At 39.2% G+C, this 21,434-nt stretch overlaps 2 protein-coding genes across 2 annotated transcripts; both read left to right on the top strand.

The window, feature by feature from the left end:
- The first annotated feature begins 568 nt into the window (after positions 1-568).
- Positions 569-5,149, top strand: LOC103132807 (ras-related protein Rab-33B-like). Its single transcript, XM_007544596.2, has 3 exons — positions 569-1,161; positions 3,602-3,780; positions 4,601-5,149. Exons 1-3 carry the CDS (start codon positions 943-945, stop codon positions 4,923-4,925), a joined length of 723 nt encoding a protein of 240 aa, XP_007544658.1. The 5' UTR covers positions 569-942; the 3' UTR covers positions 4,926-5,149.
- A 2,572-nt stretch (positions 5,150-7,721) lies between these two features.
- On the top strand, positions 7,722-21,211 carry LOC103132819 (fibrous sheath CABYR-binding protein-like). The gene is made up of 6 exons (XM_016667117.1): positions 7,722-8,117; positions 11,562-11,662; positions 12,902-12,974; positions 16,032-16,361; positions 18,150-18,854; positions 20,356-21,211. Exons 1-6 carry the CDS (start codon positions 8,045-8,047, stop codon positions 20,391-20,393), a joined length of 1,320 nt encoding a protein of 439 aa, XP_016522603.1. The 5' UTR covers positions 7,722-8,044; the 3' UTR covers positions 20,394-21,211.
- The last annotated feature ends 223 nt before the right edge of the window (positions 21,212-21,434 follow it).

Genomic DNA, 21,434 nt, shown 5'->3' with positions numbered 1-21,434 from the left:
GTTTTGTGACGACTTAAATGAAATCACTCCACATTACGATGAACGCAACATTAAAATAGTCCATAACCACATGGCTAAATGTGAGAATAAATACAAATCTAAATTATGTTCGTCATTCTGTATTCATTTAACTAGTTGTAACCTTTTTTTCAGTCCTACGCCAGTAGGCGGCGTTAACACTGCGAGGGGATTGCAGTGTGCAGCGTAACCAATCACTGAAATCGATCGTAACCGATCGTAACGATCAGCGTAACCAAGTCTGATTGGTTACGCTGATCGTTACGATCGGTTACGATCGATTTCAGTTATTTGATGATGGATTGTAGTAAATCACAGGCGTCAGACTCCAGTCCTCAAGGGCCGGTTGTCCTGCAGTTCTTAGATGTGCCACAGGTACAAAAAAACCGGAATGAAATGGCTTAATTACCTTCACCTTGTGTGGATCAGTTCTCCAGAGCCCTGCTAACGACCTAATTATTCTATTCAGGTGTGGTGCAGCAGAGGCACATCTAAAAGTTGCTTGTATTCCAAATGAGATGAACAGTTAAAATTGTCGATCGTGATTCAGCAATATTTATTTACTTACTTATCATTTTTTGAAGTGCCACTTCCTTTGGAAAGCTTTTGCACACACTCGGGTTGTCTGTTGTCTGTGTGCTTATGTGAAACGTGTTAAGAAAAGGAATTCAAAACTTCGCCCCATCAATCAACATGTCAGGTCTCGATGTCTGTGTCCGATGAACTCTCCGCCCTCTGGCTCCTCCGATAAATCAAACACAGATGTTGAAGCAAAGACGGCCCACTTCCCCTCTTCTGTCACCCACGCGGTCGTCCAGCGCCGTGGAGTGAGGCTGAGCAGCTTTTGGTCAAAAAGGACGGACCTGATTAAAGGGAAGCTTTTGTCCCAGAATCACTGGAGTCACAGAGTTTGGATCCGGGTTCATGGAGTCTTCTCTTGAGTTCTCCAGCTCTCTGGGCAGCGTGTCCTCCCTGATTAGCCGCTGTCGGACCTTCAAGGTGCTGGTGATTGGAGACTCCGGCGTGGGGAAGACCTGCCTGACGCACCGACTGTGCGCCGGAGAGTTCCTCCGCAGGACTGAGGCCACGATCGGGGTGGACTTCCGCGAGAGAGCGCTGGAAGTTGATGGAGAGAAAATAAAAGTAAGGGGAGACTTTTTTTTTTTTGTTACTCGTTTTAAGTTAAAATCACCCGAAGGCGGTGCAGACATGTACAATGTGCCAAAACGTTCTCCTCCTTTTTTTTACGCAAGGCATAGATCGTTCTCAAGCTAAAACATTTTTGGTATTTTCTTCCTCTTTTTCATGGAGCTGTTGCTTGTTCTCAGCTGAGCAGCAAATTCCCAGGATGGCAGAAAATGAGCCGGACTTTGTGTGTCTGCAACTTATAAATCACTGCGTGGAAAAGTAATTTTAGTGGTGCGTGTGTGTGAGAACCTCACCAGTGCATCTAATTTGTTGTGATTCTCAACAATGTGATTTGTTGAGAAGCTGCATCCTGCAGACATGGCAATAAGCTCTCCATAAAAATAATTTTAAAAACGATGTGTGTGGGTGTTGGTTGGTTTCCTGAGTGTTTTGAAATTGACACATGACAGAGGAAGTGTCTAACTTTTCTGCTCTATGCCGTTCGGAGGAGATGGTTTGATTCCCCCCCTCTGGTCTCTGATGGGAGGAGTGTCGTGTTGCTCAATAGCAAAACTCATCTGCCTTAGATTCAAGATGTCATGGTGATTTTTATTTTATCGTTAAACAACAACTTTGCATTTGATGTGATGGGTAAACACAAGCTGGAGTGTTATTGGGAAGGGAAGGAAAAGGATGCATATGTTTTTGTTTTGTTTGTACAAGTGCTTGCAGTCAGTGCTTTGTAAAACCACACAGCAGCTACAGCTGTAAGCTTTGACGTTTGTCTTTGCTTTGCAGATCAAAAGACTGATATGTGCCCATTCTTTGCAAAAAACATCTGATTTTCTCGAACATCTACAAACATCGGTTTTGATGGGAGTTGTTGCTTTGTTTCTTCATATGGAATATTACTTTCAAGTAAACATAGGTTGATTGATGGCGTTTGATCTTTCCTGTCAAAATCAGGAGATTTGTGTCAAAATATTCAAATATATGCCGTTAACACATCATGCTGCAACAAAATGTATATAAAAAAAAAACATTAGTCAGCCTGGAAATTTGGAAAGCGCAAATCTGAAGCTTGTGAAAACCAGACACACGCCTGACGTGGACGACGTTTCATGAATCGCCTTCAGAAGGTTATTCATGAGGAGTATAATTGGGCTTAACGAGTTGCCATAGATGAGTGAGACAGGGTTGGTCTGAGGAAGCACACAGTATAATGTCGGCGTTTGCAGGTTGCATCTCAGTAAATTAGAATATGGGTTCCGATGAGGCTCGTCTCTCGAATTAAACGTACCTTTTGAAAACAACGGCCTCTAACGGGAAAGTCACTGTGAAAATGAGGCTTGAAAACATCGGAGTGTGTTTAATTTATATGATGCGTTTCAGCTGAAATGAGCCACTGAGGTAAATAAATGAACTTTTTAATATTCTTGCAGCCTGTACAGGTCTGAGGAGCAACTTATTAAATCAGGCCTTTGTGCCAACTTATAAAATTGGGAATCTGATGGAGATGATGCAAAACTTTGCTAATTATATGTACAATGTTAGTCCAATTAATACGTCCCTCTGTGGTTAAACATGGCGGCATCATTCTGTGGGGAAGTTTTATTGTTCAAATCAGGATCAAGGAAAAGACAAGAAATGTTAAAGTAAAGCTTAGTAAATTATAAGCCCAATGGCAGAGTATATACTTTAAAAATTAAAGTTTGGTGGAGATTAAACATTTTTGAGTGAGAGTAACTTTCAGAGGAAAAGTTTGCTAAGCTTGTGGCGTTATACCAAAGAAAACCCAAGACTGATTGTCTGTTCAATTAGAAAACAATTACAGCTCATAATACTGTATTGGATCAGTCATTTACTTGACATCCAGATCTTTCTCCTGTCTGTCCTGCTGGTGAGGAACGTAGCGCTGCAATCTGCTCCAAGTCCAAACAGGATGATGTGGACATTTTGGATCGAATGTCTAAGTCTGTACCACACTCATTGATTGAGACGATCATGTTCAAGCAAAAAGAGATGGACTTTGAGTCCTGCTAATTCTCTTCGGACTCATCTGATGTCCTGGTGTGAAAAGGACCTGTCCAGCCGCTCATCCTGCTGCTGTGTCAATTTTAAATTACTAAGAAGAAAAGAAAGAAACGTCTCGTTTCAAAATATTGACCTGAACGTTCTCCAGGTCAAAGTCGACGTGTTTTTCTTTCCTTTGCTCGCCATCAGAAACGACGCGCTCTTATTTCTCCGAATGACGCCATCTTTTCTTTGCTTCTGTTCTGCCTGTTTGGAGCCAATTCAACATGCGATTGCTTTTCCTCCGTTTGCCTTCAGTCTCATTCATTTCCCCCTTCTTTTTTTTTTAATGTTTTTGTCTCTGCCACCTAACTTTGAGAAAAGGCCACATCTCGGTTCCGTACTCAATCCCTTGTTTCTCATTTTGCATCCCGCCGATCAGCTCCAGCTGTGGGACACCGCAGGACAGGAGCGCTTCCGGAAGTCCATGGTGCAGCACTATTATCGGAACGTCCACGCAGTGCTGTTTGTTTACGACGTCACCTGTCCGGCCAGTTTTGATGGGCTGACCGCCTGGGTGGAAGAGTGTCGGCAGAACTCTCTGGGTCATGAAATACCCAAGTAAGTTAAAGTAAAAGCACTGAAGTTTAATGCAAAACAGAAACTTTTAGAAATAAATCGGCTTCATGGTGGCAATACAAATAATATTATGAAGAATTATTTTTAAAGATGAGATGCAAGAGCTTGTTTAATAATTCTTAAAAATGCCTGGTTTATTTTTGCATCAGCCCAGAAGTTGGCATAACTGTGCACAAACAGTGAATTGATTTGATTTCTGTTTTAATACAAACGAACTTTAAAGTCTTGAACTATAACAGTGTTGACTTTTATGACGGCGTTAACGGTTTCTGGTTTTGCTTTGAGTGTTCTTGTAATCTGTGTGCTGCTGCCAGTTTCTTTTGCAAAGTAACTTTTTAATCTCAATGGGATTTTCCTGGTGAAATAAATGTTTAAATAAAAGAACTCGCTCAGCATCAACTATATTGAGGCCAGTTTCCATAATAAAAACTAAGTTTCAAAATTACCTTTTGCAAAACTTGATATGACATGATTTATCATTGCTGTCAGCCATTAAATAAGAAACAGGAACTGATCTTGGATATATTCTTTGTCTATTGTCTTTTTGTTTGAATTAAAATCTGATTTTTATTAATTTTAATATTTACTCCTCTACAATAAACAAATCCAATTCCTTTTAGTCTAATAGGTGCAGTTCAGCTGTTGGTTTAGACATGATTGGTTAAAACTGGTTGATCTGCATAAGACGTCAAGTTTCCCCAAAACAAAGCCTGCAGGAAGCTTGCAATTTGAAAAATGTCCCAAGTGCAAAGCCCTGTGGAGCTCCACAGTGACGCGTTCCATTTGTTACCTTTCTCCTCAGGTTCCTCATTGGGAATAAGAGCGATCTCCGTGATGCCGGCAGAACCGACTGCCATGTGAGCCAGGAGCTGGCGATGAACTTCGCCAAGGCTCGTGGGATGGTTTTCTTTGAGACTTCTGCCAAGGACCTGCCTAAGAAACGCTTAAACGGAAACCGAGATGAAGGAGAGGAGCTGCTTCAGCGGAGTGAAGTGGAGGACATTGTCACTGCCGTCGGGACGATGCTGAAGAGACACAAGACACTAGTGGCTAACTCTCCAGCGTACAGCGGATCTTTTAAAGTTCACAGGAGAAAGCGGGAAAAGGAGCCGTGGAGTTGCTGCTGAGACCGGTTCCGATTCCCTCTGCACTCCACCCCTCCAAGTTGAAAATGTGACTCTATGGCTTTTTAATATGTGAGCATCTAAATGTAAAAATTCACCTTGTGATTAATTTTGACCAATGCCAAATGTTTTTTGTAAGAGCTTTGATTTTCATAATGATGTATTCCTTGAAATTTTTCTGTATATTTGTGATCTTGTTTCAAAATAAAAGACTTAATTCAAACATCCTTGAGCCTTCAGCACAGTGATGTTTGTTCTCGGCCTGTTGTCTCACTGGGAATGTCCGCTATCTGGGACCGTTTTCCCACTCCGACTCTTTCCCTTCAGACACTGCCAATGGAGACTCCAGTACTTCAGGTTGTTCCAGGTCAAAATATGGGGAACATCATTTTTGAAAGATCAATGATTTGTACAATTTTTATGTTTTTATATTTGTTGCACTGGTGCAGCTTGAGCTTAAATAAAAGCCTGACAAATCGACTTGTTTTATTTTTCAAATTTCAACGTACTTCAGAAATGGCTTTTATTCTGGCTCCACCAGTTTTCCCCTGTCCACCAGCTCAATTACTGAAATCTGTTTTTATTCCTTAACGCGGCAAAACATTCGCCAGTCAGACTTCTACCTTTTCCAGCCTGTAAAAGAAAAGACAAACACAGGTCCTCACATTCACTTTAAGGTTAAAATCAGATGAGGTTATGGACAGTTTTGAATGCATAAGTGGCATAATATATATTTTGCTCAAAATGTTTTATGTTTTAGCAGCACAGACTTTGTGTCTGCATGTAACTGTTAAACTGAGTTTTCGCAAGTGTGTGTGACATTTGGGAAGTTTTGTTTGTTTTCCATGATTTTGTGTCAGAGGATCCTGTGGTCAAAAAGGTGACCTTAAGGAATGTAAATATTTCTGTGAAGTGCGCAATTAACAATCCGGAGGGTTGATGGTGTGACGGCATCCTCGTATGTTGAACATGTTCACCAAAGAGCTGCAAGCTGAAAGGTTTTAGGCCGGTCCGGCTGTGATTTCTTTACTCTTGATATGAAACATCCATCAGTTGACACGCTGTAACAATAACATGTTTTTATGACGCTCCTCTGACCGTTTCTCATTCAGCATTTCATCCTGGAGGAACAAACTTCACAGCGATCACACTGCGTTCTTATGCGTGACCCCGATGTGTGTTTGTGTGGAAAAAGTGCATCACATGTGTTTCTGTGATGATGTGTGTAATCGGTGATTCATAGCTGGTCACATGAGGGACACACACACAGCAGAGTGTGTGGGTGGGTGTGTATGTGTGTGTGCCCTGCACTGGTGCAACATTCACCAGTCAAACGTTAGAAGTCTCACTGTGAACTCAAAGAAGACGATAATCGAAGGGACGACGGCAGGCTTTTCTGGAGAAAACCATGAAAACAGTAAAGATGTTTGTGCTGAAGATGCAAAATGTGTTTGGTTTTTTTTTTGTTTGTTTGTTTTTTAAAGTAATTTATAACAGAAAACTTAGTTCATGTCTCTTAGGAAAAAAAAAACTTTAGTCATCCTTTGGAAACTATGCTGAGATTGTGCAACAATCTCAAGATGGACTAACATTTATTAGTCCATCTTCCTCAGTTACATCCACATGTTTATGTTCAGAGGCAGGACATCAGATCTCTCCTTTTGTGGTGCTGTTATGTCATGATCACATATAAAAACAGGAACATTGTGATTTTGCAAAAAAATTTGATGTCATAGTGAGATCATCATTGCCGTCTCACGCGGGGACTTGCATTTTAAAATGTAATCTTTCTTTATTTTTCATACATTAAATGCACAAACTGAAATTCTACTTCACATATATATACAGTACCTTGCGAGAGCTTTTATGCTTGATCTTTTTGACACTTTCAACTAATCTAAATGCATTTTATTAGAGCTTCATGTGAACCGACACAGCATGTGGGTTCAGAAAGATGTAGCAGACGGTTTAAAGCAAGGCGAGGTCATAAAACATTATTCTTACCTTATCTAGAAAGGTTTGTTGTGCCATATTCTTCCCCTATCTGCTGATCCCTTTGCTCAGTGAGATCCTGTGATCATTTCTAAGCTCTTTGTAAATGTGTCTCCAGTTAAACAACGCAAAGAGATTATTTCAGAACTGTAGGTTCACCAGATCCATTATAATTGACGTGACTTGTAAACGATCTCTGTTCTGATGTTTGTCATTGAGTAAACTCAGACTTCCTTTTTTTTTTTTGCAATCGTTACTTAAAAAAAGTCACAATCAATAGCTCTCCAAGGCTTCTGAAGGTTTTTCTACGAACATTTTTCTTTTTTAAACTTTCATTTGAACTACTTTGGATTATGTAAGAAATAAGGAAACAGTTGAATTCGTGTCTGTTTACATTCATTAATTCCGAATGACATTTGTGCGGGTGAGACGCATCTACTTTTCAAGAAATATTTATGTAAAGCATCATAAATAAAATTTGTTACAATAAAAAAAACGTTTTAAAAAGAAAAAGAAATGGAATAGTTAAAATCAATGTATCGAAGTGGGCAGAATAAATAATAAAAAAAAAGCAAGAAAACAATGTCACCTCTGACTGATATTGCTGAAGCAATGATTATTTGTGGCCTGTGCGCCTCTTCTTCGCCTCCCTCCATTCGGTTTGGACTTTGTCTCTGACATCAGTGTTTCACATCAATACTCTGGCACCGTTTGCTTCGTTGTGCAACTCCAGTCCGCTCTTTCCGTGCAGACGGTTTGGTCTGTAATCCGTTTGAAACGCAGCCTGCGGGCTGTCTGAACCTTCTCACCCTCACACATGCAGACGGATCGTAAAGACAGATCACTTCCATCAGTCTGATCGGTGACTATTAAATGAGATTTAAGAATTCAGCTCAACGTCTGCAGAAACACACATTCCTACTTCCAAGAAGATTGCTTTTCTTTTCCCCCTTGTCCATTTGTAGTTTGAGATTGTCACCTGCAGGGGGCGTTCTTTTTGTTTCGGAGTGGGTGCTGGTGTGCTCTTTATCCCGAGCATTGCACAGGAGGAGAGCGCTGCTCGTCATTTATCTCCAAAGAGCGACTGGAGGCAGACGCGTCGTTCCACCTGCTGCTGAAAAGACATCAACATGTTCTGCAGACGGGCATTGCAGAGAGTCGGGCCGCTGGCACGGTGGCTTCTGAGGCCCATATCCAAGAGCAGTATGTTGTTTATTTACCACTGTCTGGTATTTAGTCTAATTATCAATCATCATTGGAACTGGTGTTCTTTAAAAGAAGTCGGGGGAACAAGCTTGATGTGTTTTCGTCGTTGGGTGGGGAAACGGCGGGAGTAACTTTTAAAAGTGTGATTTAAAAAAAAAAGTGATTATTACTAGCTATATCCGTTTTTTAAGGTTATTTTGGAAGAGAGAATCTTAGCTGGTTTTTAATGTGCAGAGTCTGAGTGAAGGAGGTGTGTCCTGGATGGGGAACACGCAGTTCTTACATGCATGTCAGAGGTTTGCAGCTAAAACTCTTGAACTGTGGATAAAATGTTTCAAACCGTTTCCATATTTTGGTTAGTATTTTCAAATTTTTTTGTTGAATTGGTGTCATTTTCAAATTGTGAACTATATTCTGTAGTATCAGTCCAAATATGGGAATCATGCAACAGTGATGGGACTTTTAACACTGTGCACCATTAGCATGTCTCATTCCATGTCTCAAGCATTTTGGAAGCGTTGGAGTTGAACTGTACTCTTGTTCTTTTTTCCATTTTTCTGCGTGCATGCTTCCCCTGATCGTCCTTTGCATTTGGAGTTTGAGCTTGTGGAATCTGTCCTGAGGGCGAGGGGCAGCTTTAATTTCCTGTTTCAGAAAATCCCTGCAAATCTGGCTGGAAAACTATTATTGTGTGACTTTCTGATTTAAACAAAGACAGCAGAGCTGGATGCAGGAAGCTACTGTCCTTGCAGGCTGTTTTCTGCCTGACGTGCGTTCATTTTTACATGCAGCTTGAACTTGAGGAATCCACAGGGATTAACTGATTACCTGTATAAATAACCTGCGCATGGAGCTGCTGTGTCTTGGGTATTAGAGAAGGAGGAAGGACAGATGGCTACAAAAGCATCCACGACTGGGCAATATGAGTAAACTTTACTAGGAAAGCCGTGCACAAAAATGGAAACCCTGAGCTTTAAATCTAGCAGATCTAGAACAATGACCATCTCAACATGACTGGTTTTTCTCTTTTGCTAAATGTGGAGCAAGAAAAACAAAACAGCTTAGTTTTCCAATTCCTGAATCTGTTGCTCAAATAAGATTCTCTGTTGTTTTGGTGAGTTCAGGATGAACTCTCCTTCATCTAAAAATGTCACATAGATTCGGACTGCCTGACTCGACAAGAGCAGGAGTCACCCAGCATCCTTTCGTGGTAACTTTAATGCGTGTGCAGCACTTTTTGCAAAAAGTGGTTTTTACTACCAAAAAGCAAAACAAGCTAATCAGATTTTGTTTATAGAGCACACACTAAAATGGAATGAAGAGCTTTTACAGGCGTTCAGACAAACATGCCAACAACGCTGAAGAATCGCAAAAAACATAAAATAAATTGTGTATTACTAATAAGAAACAGAACAGAAAATAGATGATCACATGTAAGAGATTTTAAAATCTAAAGTGATACTGAAAACAACATAAAAGATAAATAATAGTAAAGACCCGACGATCAAATTGAAAATGCAAAACAACAAAGCAAAGACAAACTCTGACGTTCCTGTACGGAAAGTAAAAAAATAAAATAAAATAAGGTATAACTCTGAAAGTCGAAATGAAAGTCAGGCTAAAAACAAAACATTAGCCGATCTCAAGTCTGAACTATGCATGTAAGTTTTAGTTTTAATTTTACGTACCAACCGAAAACCTTGATCACAGGAGCTGAAGAGTTTGTGTGGTAAAATTAAATAATTTAAGAACTACACTTTAAAAGCAGTTCTGGAAAGAACAGATAAAACCAGTGAGATGTTAATTTTCTTCTTCCTCCTCCTCAGGATTCTTGTTGCAGAATTTAGTAGTCCCACTTTAAACACTCACATTTGCATTAGGTTCTCACAGGAAATGGCGCTTGGAGGTGGTGCGCCGGTAATGACCTTCCTGTGTGAAACCTGCACTGAGAATAAAGCACACCCATTCCCATCGCACCAGCTTGTCTAATAACAGGTTGGTGCGATGAAAGCAGAGTCAATACACAAAGATAAATGTATAAATATATGCATAAATATGTAAAACAAATGTAAGAATAATATACTGGTAGAATAAGGGAAAAATAAAAGAAGTAAGATCTAATCAAATCAAAACCTTAAAGAACAATACAAAAAAATGGCGTGAAAGTTGTGAAGACAATTGTTCTCTGGAATCTTCATCATAGTCTTCATCTAAGCTGTTCTCTTTAGGGAAGAAGTCTGAAAAGACAAAATTAAAAAGCTTCATAATTCATAGCTGTATTTTTAAAAGGTTTATTGTCTGTGACACTATTTGGTAGCCGCTCATTGTCGATCTTCATCACTCACGGTTGGTCTTTGTTTTTTAGGATTGATTTTTGCTGTACCAACCGAAACACACATCATGCAGAACATGTTCTGTTTTCTTAAATAAATAAGTAAAATTCAAACATCTCTGATCAGGAAGACTCTTCAGTCTCTCCCTGTGGAGGATTTGTGGGCACATCTTTCAGCAGAATTGATATTATTAATGTTGTACAGTTTGTAATAAAACAAAACACACTACTGATTAGTAGAAAAAAAGAAAAATCAATCTTTTATCTGCTGATGCATCACTATTAATGAACTTGTTGTATTCATTTTGTATGGTATGTGAAACTTTGTTCAAATTCAGTGTTTTATAAATGGAGGAAAGCCCCAACAGCACGTGTGAACCAAGAAGACGCTTCTGTCCAAACTTCACAAGCAAACTCCCCTCTCCTGAGAAGCAATGACTTCACCCTCTGCAGCAACTGCATCCATTAATATGCTCTTTGTCTTGTTAGAGAGAGATTAGGCTCTGGCAGCATCTGCGAGAGTCTTACCTAGGGCTTTGCCTTTCGTATTGCTCTTGGTGATGTTTAACAACTAAAGCGGCACAAGAAAGACCCACTAAAAGGGGCTTTCAGCCGAATCACTGCAGATCCCTGGAGGGACTGTTTCATTAGCCTGAACCCGCCGGGCGAATTAGAAGTTGTTTGTTTTGATGCATCAGTCAGGGAGGGTTTTACTGTTTGCGTTGGGGTTAAATTCAGGGACAGTTCTGTGTTTAGCTTGGCTGCTGCTAAATCTTTCCGTGTCCTCAGTTACAAAGAGCTTCGTTGTATAACTGGATTAAAGGATGGAGACATGCTGTTGCTGTCACAACGCAACGTATGATGGAGTGACTGCTTACTGAAGGAGGAAATCGTGTTTTCTGCAATGTCTAACATTTTCCTGTTGATTTGATTTGATTCTATGTGTTGTGGGGCTTAATAGGTGAAAAAAAATACTGTCTTTGTTTTTATTTAGCAGGTTTTATAATAGATATATTGTGGACGGTGTTGAATGAATAATAATTTACCTGCTCACTTTTTTTCGGTTTGTGCATTTTTCCAAACTCACGCTCTCACGTTGTGTTTCCCAGCTGCCCCGGTGCGACACATGGCCTTAGGCGTTCCTGGAGGATCCACCAACTTGGCGTACGTTGTTTTGTGTGGAGGAGGCCTTACCGCTGCAGTCGTCTATGTGAGCGCCACAAAGATGAGCAATGACAAATGTTGTCCTCAGCCTGAGAACCTGCTGCATATTATAATTTTTGAATAATAATAAAAGAAAATCTCCTAATTGGAATCCGATACAGAATCTGTGAAGGGAGCTAAAGATTAGAGTGAACAAGGGGTTTCAGCCTCAAAGATCTTGAGTTCATTCTGAAATAAAAGGTGTCAAAAGTACCTGTAAAAACTTACCGGCATTTTATTGCTGACCTGTAAAAAGCAGTAAAAGGAAATGTTTGATTCATAAAGAGGTTCACGCGGATCATTTAGGGATATATAAACATTATTAGGCGTGTCATTTTCTGAAATTAGATTCCACTTTTGCATCTTTCTTTTATTTTTCACAAGATAAATTTAGCATCACTGCATTTTATGTTTTCTCTAATCTCTAATGAATAAAACTGGCAGTTTTTACCGAAAATTACCGAAGAAAATAATATTGATTGTTCATCTTAATGTTTATTGTTTTTGTTTAAGCTGTTCTTTGTTTAATTTTTTTCTCTCTTTTACTCAATAGTAAAATTACTACCGTAAATAAGACGTCTCCCCACACGACTAACCAACATCAATAACTTTCTTTCACGTCACTCATTCGTTTCACTTTAGAAACTGTGGACTCTGATGATTTATCAGTGTCGCTTGGTGACAGAAAAAAGTGCCATATCTGAATAGCTGAAAGGAAAGTTCCAGTGGTTTTTGTCTATTTTTGTGCTCATGAAAGCTTTTTCAGATGAATTTGTACAAACAATGAAATATGACCACTCAGCTACTCAATATGTAATTTGCCACTTTGCTTATAAGATCCTGAACCATTGGCTACTTTGGTTGAAATAATAGCTTAGCTATGAGCAGGAGCAATGCAGCAAGAAGCTTGCCTGATTACAAAGTAAAAAAAAAAAATGTCACCATTCTTAGGAGATGAAACATAAAGGTTGTATTTTGGGTTGCATGATATTTTTCTGGTGTCATCTGGAGCCAGTAAACATGCGACCAGAGTGCAGGCTGGACTCCAGACTTCGCCTCAGCTTTAACACACTGGAGCAGACACACAGAGGCTGTTGTCTGCTCAGAGACGCTTCAGTCATGAACATGAACAACAGAAAGTCTTGTTTCCTTGGAGAAAAACGGCACGTTTCTGCTGCCTTATTCCATGTGTGATGACTGTTGTACACTAATGTAAGATTATAATGTGCACTTCTCTCGTTCTCAGGCCTATAAAACAGTTAACGGTGACACCGAACGTTACGAGGACAGACTGGCCAACATGCGCTCCGAGGAGAAAGGTAAAATCAGCTCATTTTGTAAAAAATAAAACATGCACAGTGTCCCATAGAAACCGTTTCTATGGAACCTTTCTTTTTTACATTTTGTCTTAATGTTAAAGTGTTTTCTGGAGATTTTATGTGACTGACCAACTCAGATCTGAAGTGGAAGAAAATAATAAATGTGTTCAACTTTTTTTTTTTAACAAACAATAGTCTTAAAAAATGTGGTATGCGTATATATTTGTAACTTCCCTTCAACTGTGACCAGCTTTCTACTTCCAGCTAAAGAAACACCCCCACTGCATGCTGATTTTTATTGTAAGGATGATATTCAGGGTGATGTAATGGTACAAGCGTTTCCCAACAAGCATTTCATGTTGGCTAAAGAATTTGATTTTGGTCTCACGTGAGCAGAACGTGTCTTTACTGTGACCTTTACAGGTCTTTTTTGTAAGATAAAATCAGAAATCAGTACAGAAAACACTAATGGCTCTAATCACCAAACATTAAGATGTACTGTTTTAAGTTCTACATACCAGTAGTGAATAAAGCTAAGACGGACATCTTTGAAAGCCTCACAGGAAACAGGAACTCTGATCGCCTGCTGCCCATCAGGTCCTGGTTGCAGGAACTGGAAGAGTTGCATTCGCCTGCTGTGGAAGAAAATAAGCAAATAAACTCCTCCTCGTTTTACACTGGCCCAGTCAGTTTAGCTAGCAGTGTGATGTTTTTCTGTCCAATTATCTTTTCATATTTTTCCAGTTGTGCTCTTTTCATACTTGACTTTTTTTGGGGTTGGATAAAGAGCTGCCTTACATCGGACCTTTCATAGCTGCTTTGATAATTAATGACTTAAAGTAATCCTCTATAGTCTACTCATTATAAGAAAATGTATGAATCCATTATTATCGGTGGAAGGTGAAAAAGTCATTCCAAATGGATCAGAGGTCATTATCTATTACAATGATCAGATACCCATCGGAGCTGGGTGTAAAATCTACAGTAAGTAAGAGAAGGCATTGAAGTGGTTTTGTCTACAGATACAAAAAAAAGTTGGATTCAGAATAGGAGCATGAACTGGAAAACTGCTAAGTTGGCTATAACCAAATGATTTGAGCTAAAGCCCAGTGAACTCCAAGCAGCATTCCCTACATCTGTAGCGAGTTGCACCAAATGAAGACGTCCCGCGCAGTTCAGCTGCTGCACGAAGAGCAACCTCTAAATTCTCATAACTTAGCTTGTTTGTGGAAAAGCACCAGGGCCTTCGTTGTGAAGTGACTCTGCATCGTTGAGTAGCTGTCCGGTTAAGAAAAGAGACGCACGTTTGAAAAGTGCTAAAGCAAATTGGAAATGAGTGCAGTGAGCCTGAAAACTGTTTTTCAGAGCGGCTTCTGGCTGCTCCACCCAAATCTCCCACATGGTAGAATGACTCCTCTGAATGGCTTCACCCTGCCTGTCCGTTTGGATTTGTGTCTGCGAGCTATTTGTCTGCTCAGCTTGCAGAAATCGTGGCTTTGTGCCCTTAACTAGTGCAAAACCTGATGGTTCAGATGTACCGTGGAAGAGTTGCTTCGGCGAAATGGAAACTTTAACAATTTGACTGCTGATGTGGGAGAGAGTTTAAAGTTGTATTCTGTTCTCAGATCTGATAAATGGTGCAAACATCTCTCTTGTTTTATAGCTACAATTTAACATCTGTGTTTTGTATATGTCAATATATTTAGACCCTGATGATGATCAGCCTCTGCGTTGCTCATAAACTGAACAGTTTAACAGAAGCTGCTTTGCATTTTTAGACTGATGAGATGTAGGCTGCTGACCCAACAGAACCTGCACAGTCAAAAAGCTTCTTGTGCTCAAATGATATCTCTGTTTGACAAAGCTGGTTCGTGGGAGGCAGTCGGTGGAAAACTACTTGACTCTAAAAGATTTTACGGAGTCATATTTATAAAAGTTTATCAGTGGAAGTTCTTTTATCCGACTATCCGGCGCTGAATCCTGTCAGTCAGTCAGTCTCTCTCTGAAATGAAGATCCAGTTTTTATCTAATTTCCTCTGGAAACATGAGCAATGGTGCTCAGAAGTGCCACAATTCCAGATGTAACGTACGGTTTACATATTCACAAATCTATAAATGTTTGATTTATGCTTATGCAATATTCATACAGTTTTGCAGTTTTAAGCTGTCACATGTATGAATGTTTATTTGACAAGCACAAAAATACTGTTACTGTAAAAATGGGACCCAATTGTGAAAAATGTGAAAAAAAACATTTTGTAGCTAAATTCAATGTCCTAGTAAAAAAGGTCGGAACCGTGAAACAACGCCACCTTCAATGACAAAGAGGATTTACGGGTCGTGTAGTAAATTAATTTGAAATTTGTTGCCAGAAGCAAATTAAATTATGCAACTAATGAAACAAAACAAAGTTTTCCATTCTTCAAATGTAGCTTTTGGAAGGTAAATCATTGGGGGGAAAAAAATCTATTTTTTGGCTTGAGATTGAGCTCACAATCTTCCAGCTGGTAAAAAAAAGAAAAAAAACAAAAACAAAAAACAGCCAAACACTGGAACCATGAAAACACCAAAAATATTTAAAAAAAAAACAGCCAAACACTGGAACCATGAAAACACCAAAAATATTTCAATTTCTGAGTGAAATACTATGACATCAGTGTTAATGAGAAATTGTTTCTGATTCATTTTCTCTTCATAACAGTGATAATGATAAATCAGTTGCTTTCTCCTCCTAACAGAGGAATGACACACAGGTAGGCCTAAGCAGTAATCCATTAACCAGTTTACCAGCCTGCCTGTCACGGCCATGTGTCACTGAATTAGTTTAAGTAAGCTTGAATGCTTTACTGCAGTCACTTCTGTTTATCTTATGTGTTTAAGTATAGGCTGTGTCTGCGGCCTTCTGCTTAATGTACAGAAACCTCTTCATTTATTGGTACTCCTGGTCAGGAAATACAACAAATAATTTACTTTGGACAAAGATGAAACTTTTTGCATTTTTTTTCAGGGACTCTTTCATTTACTTAACATTTTTGCTCTAACCCTCTTCATCTGCAGCTGAAGTCACATCAGAGGCTGCGTCGTCCCTTCCAGCCGAATCCGCCCCAGCGGAGGACGAACCGGCTCCCGGAGCTGAGATCACACCGGAACCCGTCCCCGCTTCCCCAGAACCGGCGGCAGAGACGTCAGCCGAGCCCACCGCCGAGGCCAGCCCAGAAGAACCAGCAGCCGCCGAGGCGTCAGAGGCAGATGTCGCCGAGGCTCCAGCTGAGCCGGCGGACGCAGAGGGGGCGCCTGTTGCGGTGGAAGAGACTGCTGCGGAAGTCGGATCTGAAGTTGCAGCCGTGACGCCTGCTGAGGACACAGCAGCAGCAGAAGAGAGCGCTGGTATGGCGGCCGTAGATGAAGCCCCTCCTGCTCTCCCTGCTAATGCAGAGACTCCCTCCGAAGCCCCTGAGCCTGAAGCAGTCCATGCTGCAGAGGTGGCTGCGTGAAAGTGGAAGCGCTCAGCGGGGTGCATCTAGAAAAGAAGGGCTTTTAGGATGTAGATGTGTTATATTCCTGATTCCCTTGGCCTGAGGTAAAAGGACTCATGAACCTCATTCTCTTACAAAAAGTAAAAGGAACATGCTCTGGTTTTATTTCTGTACAGTAGTCGATATGCTATGCACACCAGAGGTTCATCAGTCCAGTTTTTCTGAGGCGTTTTTTTTTCTCTTTACCTTTGCTTCTACATTCCTGAAAACCTGAAATAATCTGATAATGTCTTGTTTTAATGAAAATGATGGTTTGACTGTTGGAGGAGAAAAAAATCAGCAATATGAGCAACAGAAAGAATCTCCTCGTGTTTTTATGGCGGCCTTAAGAGAGTGGCCAAAAAATCCTGCTGGCTCTTCTTTTTCAGACTAAATCCAACTAAGGTATTTGTTTTGCACAGCAACAAACAGGCAAAAACATAAATAAAGAATAAATAGTTTAAATTTTCTTTTTGGTTTCACCTTGCATTATCAAATGCTTATGTTTTTATTGTCGCTCTGTTTTTAATGATTACGCCACCTGGTTTCCATCTTATAAACCTTATCCATGTCATTATAAAATCTTTTTTTAAACTTTTTAAGTCATTTTCTTATCTGTATCAGAGGATGCTGTAGCTCCCACTTTCCTCAATACTGTACAACGTTTATCCTTAAAAAAAAAATCACTAATCTGTTTGGGCATTAAAAGTTGTTCTAATAAACCAATAAAGATTAAAATATCACTGGGTTAAAAGGGAATTTGAAATGCTTTGCTTCATAATTCAACTGGATTTTTTTTTATTATACATTTGTACATTTTATTGCCTGTTATTGAAAAAAACAGAATTTTGAACAGAATTTGGTAAACAGCACAAGAGGGCTGGTCCTGGACAAGCAGCATGTCTGACCTCAATACTAGCTAAAAATCATGTTTATTGGTTTAAATTTTCTTTTTTTTTTTTTCCATATTTGAAATACTTTTAAAATACCCAACGGTAATATTTATGAATGAAGCTTACAGCGACATGCATCTCCATGCATACAGTCAAAAAAGTTCAATCTAAATTAAGATAATTAGTAACTTCTTATTAAGTTATTATAGAAATAACTATGAGTAATATTATGCTTGTTATTAGCAAACACAAACTGCTGTGTGTACACCACAAAATACATGGAACATGTTGAAAGATAATGTCTAATATCACCTTCATTTTTTTAAATTATTATTGTACAATAATTGTTCCTTTTCTGATGTAGAACCTCCAACATCAGGGCCCAAAATTGCACATTTACTGCACATATAAGCAAAACCTGAACCATCTGCAACTGACAGATAAATGTTAGACGCCCTTCTTAGACGGTGTTTAAGCATCCTGCTTTCTAATGCCGCCCTGGGCAACTGCCCATATGTAAAAGTGCAACTGGGCACAAGGAGCATGAACCAGGCAGGCAGCTCTCTATAGACCATCCAGTCATAGATATCCTGTCTTTACAAATGTGATTATAAAATAGGTCGTGTTTCACTTGGTAGAAACGTAAAATGCATGACATTTGTTGGTCTGATTTAAATCCTACATTAAATATATTGTTAGTAGTTTAAGTTGTTGTGTTTTTGAATAAAATCCTGACTGGTTCCTGCTGTCCCACAATCTGCAAACAGCTGAACAGGCCTTGGGCGAGGAGAGTCTGGGGAAAGCTCTGCACCAAATGGAAGACGATGGAAAGGACTTGAAGGAAGATCTCCAACAACATCCTCTAGAGACCACAGTGGAAATGTCTGTAGAGGCGGCTGTTTATATTGAAGAGCAGCTGTTTGAGGTGGAAGAGGTGCCACATGGTCTAACTATTGAGGAACTGTCTGCTGACCGGATTCCAGCAGCTGACGCAGAGCAGGAGGAAGAGGAGAAGGAAAGAGCGGTTTCACTTCCTGAGGAAATCGCTGAGGCTGAAGAAAACACTGCGATCCCTGACTCTCCTTCAGAGGAAACGGGCTCCTCTCCCGAAGACTCTTCCTCCTCTGGTGAGGCTTCGTCTGATGATGAGGAGGAGGCCGTCGTCACTGCAGAGGCAACACCGGAGGAGGAGGAGACTAAATCTGAGCAGCCCCATCTGCGGTCAGTTGGTGAGACGACTCAGCTGGCAGCGGCCTCCACCGAGCCAAGCCTAGAAGTTCTTTCAAACACAGAACCAGAACCTCCATCACCTGTGGCTCCAGCGGACAAGGAAGAACCCTGCCACAGCTGCCACTTTTCTCCATCCTCCAGCAAGGAGGCAGCGCCACCTGCTGCTCTGGGAGAGGATCTGCTCGACATGGACGTCGCACAAGAAGCAAAGGAGTCCTTCGACAAACCGTTGGCAAAACAAAGTAAGACCTCAGAGTTGCTGTTTGCATTTGATTCAGCCAAACATGTAAGAACCCAACGCGACTCTGTTTAACCTGAAGGAAGGCAGACAACAAAACAAAGTGTAGCCCTCCACCTTAAAGGGCAAAAGGTTAAAAAACGGCAGTTAAAGCAAGAGCAAAAAGAAATCTAAATACAAAAAACACTTTTACGCAATTGGTTGTAGAAGAACAATGACACTTTTATAATAATTATAATTAACGAAAAACAAAGTGTACACATAATAACTACACAAGTAATTGTAGATAATTTTATGCTGGAAAAAAAAAGAGAAATGCATTAAGTTAGTGGGCTAACAATCAACTGGACAACTGTTACTAATAAAGTGGCCAGTGAGTGGATGAAGCAAGTGTTTGTTTTAATTTAATTTGGAGTCAGAATCATCTTTATTCTGCAGACAGAGCTAGTCATGTGAGAATGCCTATGACTGATGACATTTAAAGGAGATTAACTTAAATTTTGTTCCATCTGCCTTTACACATCTGGAAGTCTAACTGGAAAAAAACAAGGATTACTTTATCTCCTTCAGATATTTATAGTTTTATGACTTTATCTTCCAGTTTCCTTTACATTCTTTGCTTCACTAAAAATATATATCACCACTGTTCTGTGTTAATTTAATTATACACCTATACCACTTTATTATCTTTGCAATTAATTTTTATGGTTAATTAACTGGCTTGAAAGTTGTAATATGTAGATTTATGAATTAATTAGACAGAAGATAATTAATTGTTTGGATCTCCTAACAAGGTGCAATACATCTTTGTTAATGTATAAAAAAGAGAAATGCATAACAACACATATAGCTGCATCTAAAAAAAATTAATATGAAAAAGGTTAAATATTTTTATACATCATTTCAAAAAGTGAAATCATGTGGAAGCAAAAATTATGGCAGGAAAAACGTAAACCAGGTTTTACATTGTTGTCAAGCGACACCCATTCAAGGATTTGGGGGAGCTTCACAAGGCCCAGAGGCCCAATATTAAATAAATAATACATCATTAAATCATTCATTAAAAATATCATAGAACATGTAAATTATTAATTATATGTTTAAATAGTTAATTTAATAAATAATTTATTAAATATCCCTTAAAATTATTAAAATATAAACTTATATTAGCCGTTGCAAATAATTAGTTACATGTGTATTTAATTATTTTATGGATCCTGTTCTTGCACATCAACATAAAATAATTTTATCTGTCAGACTCACCAGTCAAAGCTGGAGTTTCATTATATGTAAGCCTTAATCAGAACTACAATAAAATACATTAAATATTTTTACTCCATGTGCAATGAATGTAGTTTCACTTTCTGAAACGACTGACATTTTTTCAGCTTTTTCAGGATACTAAACTGATTAACCTCGCTACTTTTTCCTAGTGAAAAACAATGCATACAAGTGTTGTGCTTCCATCTCACATCTTCTTTTTTTTGTGTGTTTGCTTGTTTTAGCCATTGAGAATGGAGTTGTGGTGACAGCCACGTCGTGACAGAAAGTGTGCCTTCTGTCACCAATCAAGCCTGGGCGGCAGAAGACAAAAACAAAAGAAGAGGAGGTCACACTCTGAAGCGGTCTTTATTAGCAGGTGTTATTACAGCTCTTGTCCACTAGGTGTCAGTAATGCAAAACATTTTCAGACGTGGAATTCTCAGAGTTTTTAGGGAGTGAGAGTCTGTGATATTATAATAAACAGTAGCCTGAGATGTTAGCTTTTCACCGAAGCAGACATAAGATAATTCAGATTTGTATTACTGCTGCCCATACACCCAAGTATTTTGCAGTATTTAATTTTAAAGCACAGCTTTTTAATGCTTAGAGCTTTAGAATTAGGAAGTCACGTGCTGTTAGAGACTGTAAAACTTTAATGTTTCAAGAAAAATGCCCATATTTTGACGCACACTTCTTTTTTTTTTAATTGTATTGTTTGTTTCCAGATGTTGCCCTGTTCACCAATCAGATATAGTGATGGAAATCTGTGTATCCTCCAAATTTAACAGAGCTGTTAAAATAAAAACTTAATAGCGAGTCTAACTATCTACCCTTTCTTTGTCTGCCATTTTGAATGTAACTAAAGACTATGTAGGAAAAAAAAAATTACTGTCCAGACTGGGACAATATTTTGAGGCAAACATTGCACGTCATATAAAGGAAGACATTAAGAAAAATAATGATTGTAGATGGGATGTTTATATGTTATTTGAGCTCTGCCTGGCTGGGACATAATGAGGAATGTACTTGACAAGTAAACGGTAGATGTGTCGTCATGGCAATATACTCTTATTTCAAATAAAGTGGTGGACAATCTTGCATTTTCTTTTTCAACATTCATTTGCTGTTTATATTTGTAATTGTTTGAACGTGTCACCTTCAGAGATCCACAGGTGTATTTTAGCTGATTTCACTTTGACATTCTATGTCAACTGGGTATGTATTTGTATCAAAAGATAGTTAATTAAAATGTTGTAAATTTTATTGTTAAAAATATAACTATTCAAAATTGAGAAACAGAGTCAAGAGCATAGTTTAAGCA

This window comes from Poecilia formosa, unplaced genomic scaffold, assembly GCF_000485575.1.
Source record: "Poecilia formosa unplaced genomic scaffold, Poecilia_formosa-5.1.2 Scaffold11, whole genome shotgun sequence".
Lineage (NCBI taxonomy): Eukaryota > Metazoa > Chordata > Actinopteri > Cyprinodontiformes > Poeciliidae > Poecilia > Poecilia formosa.
The sequence above is the reverse complement of the archived record's forward strand: the minus strand, read 5'-3'. Positions and strand labels throughout refer to the sequence as shown.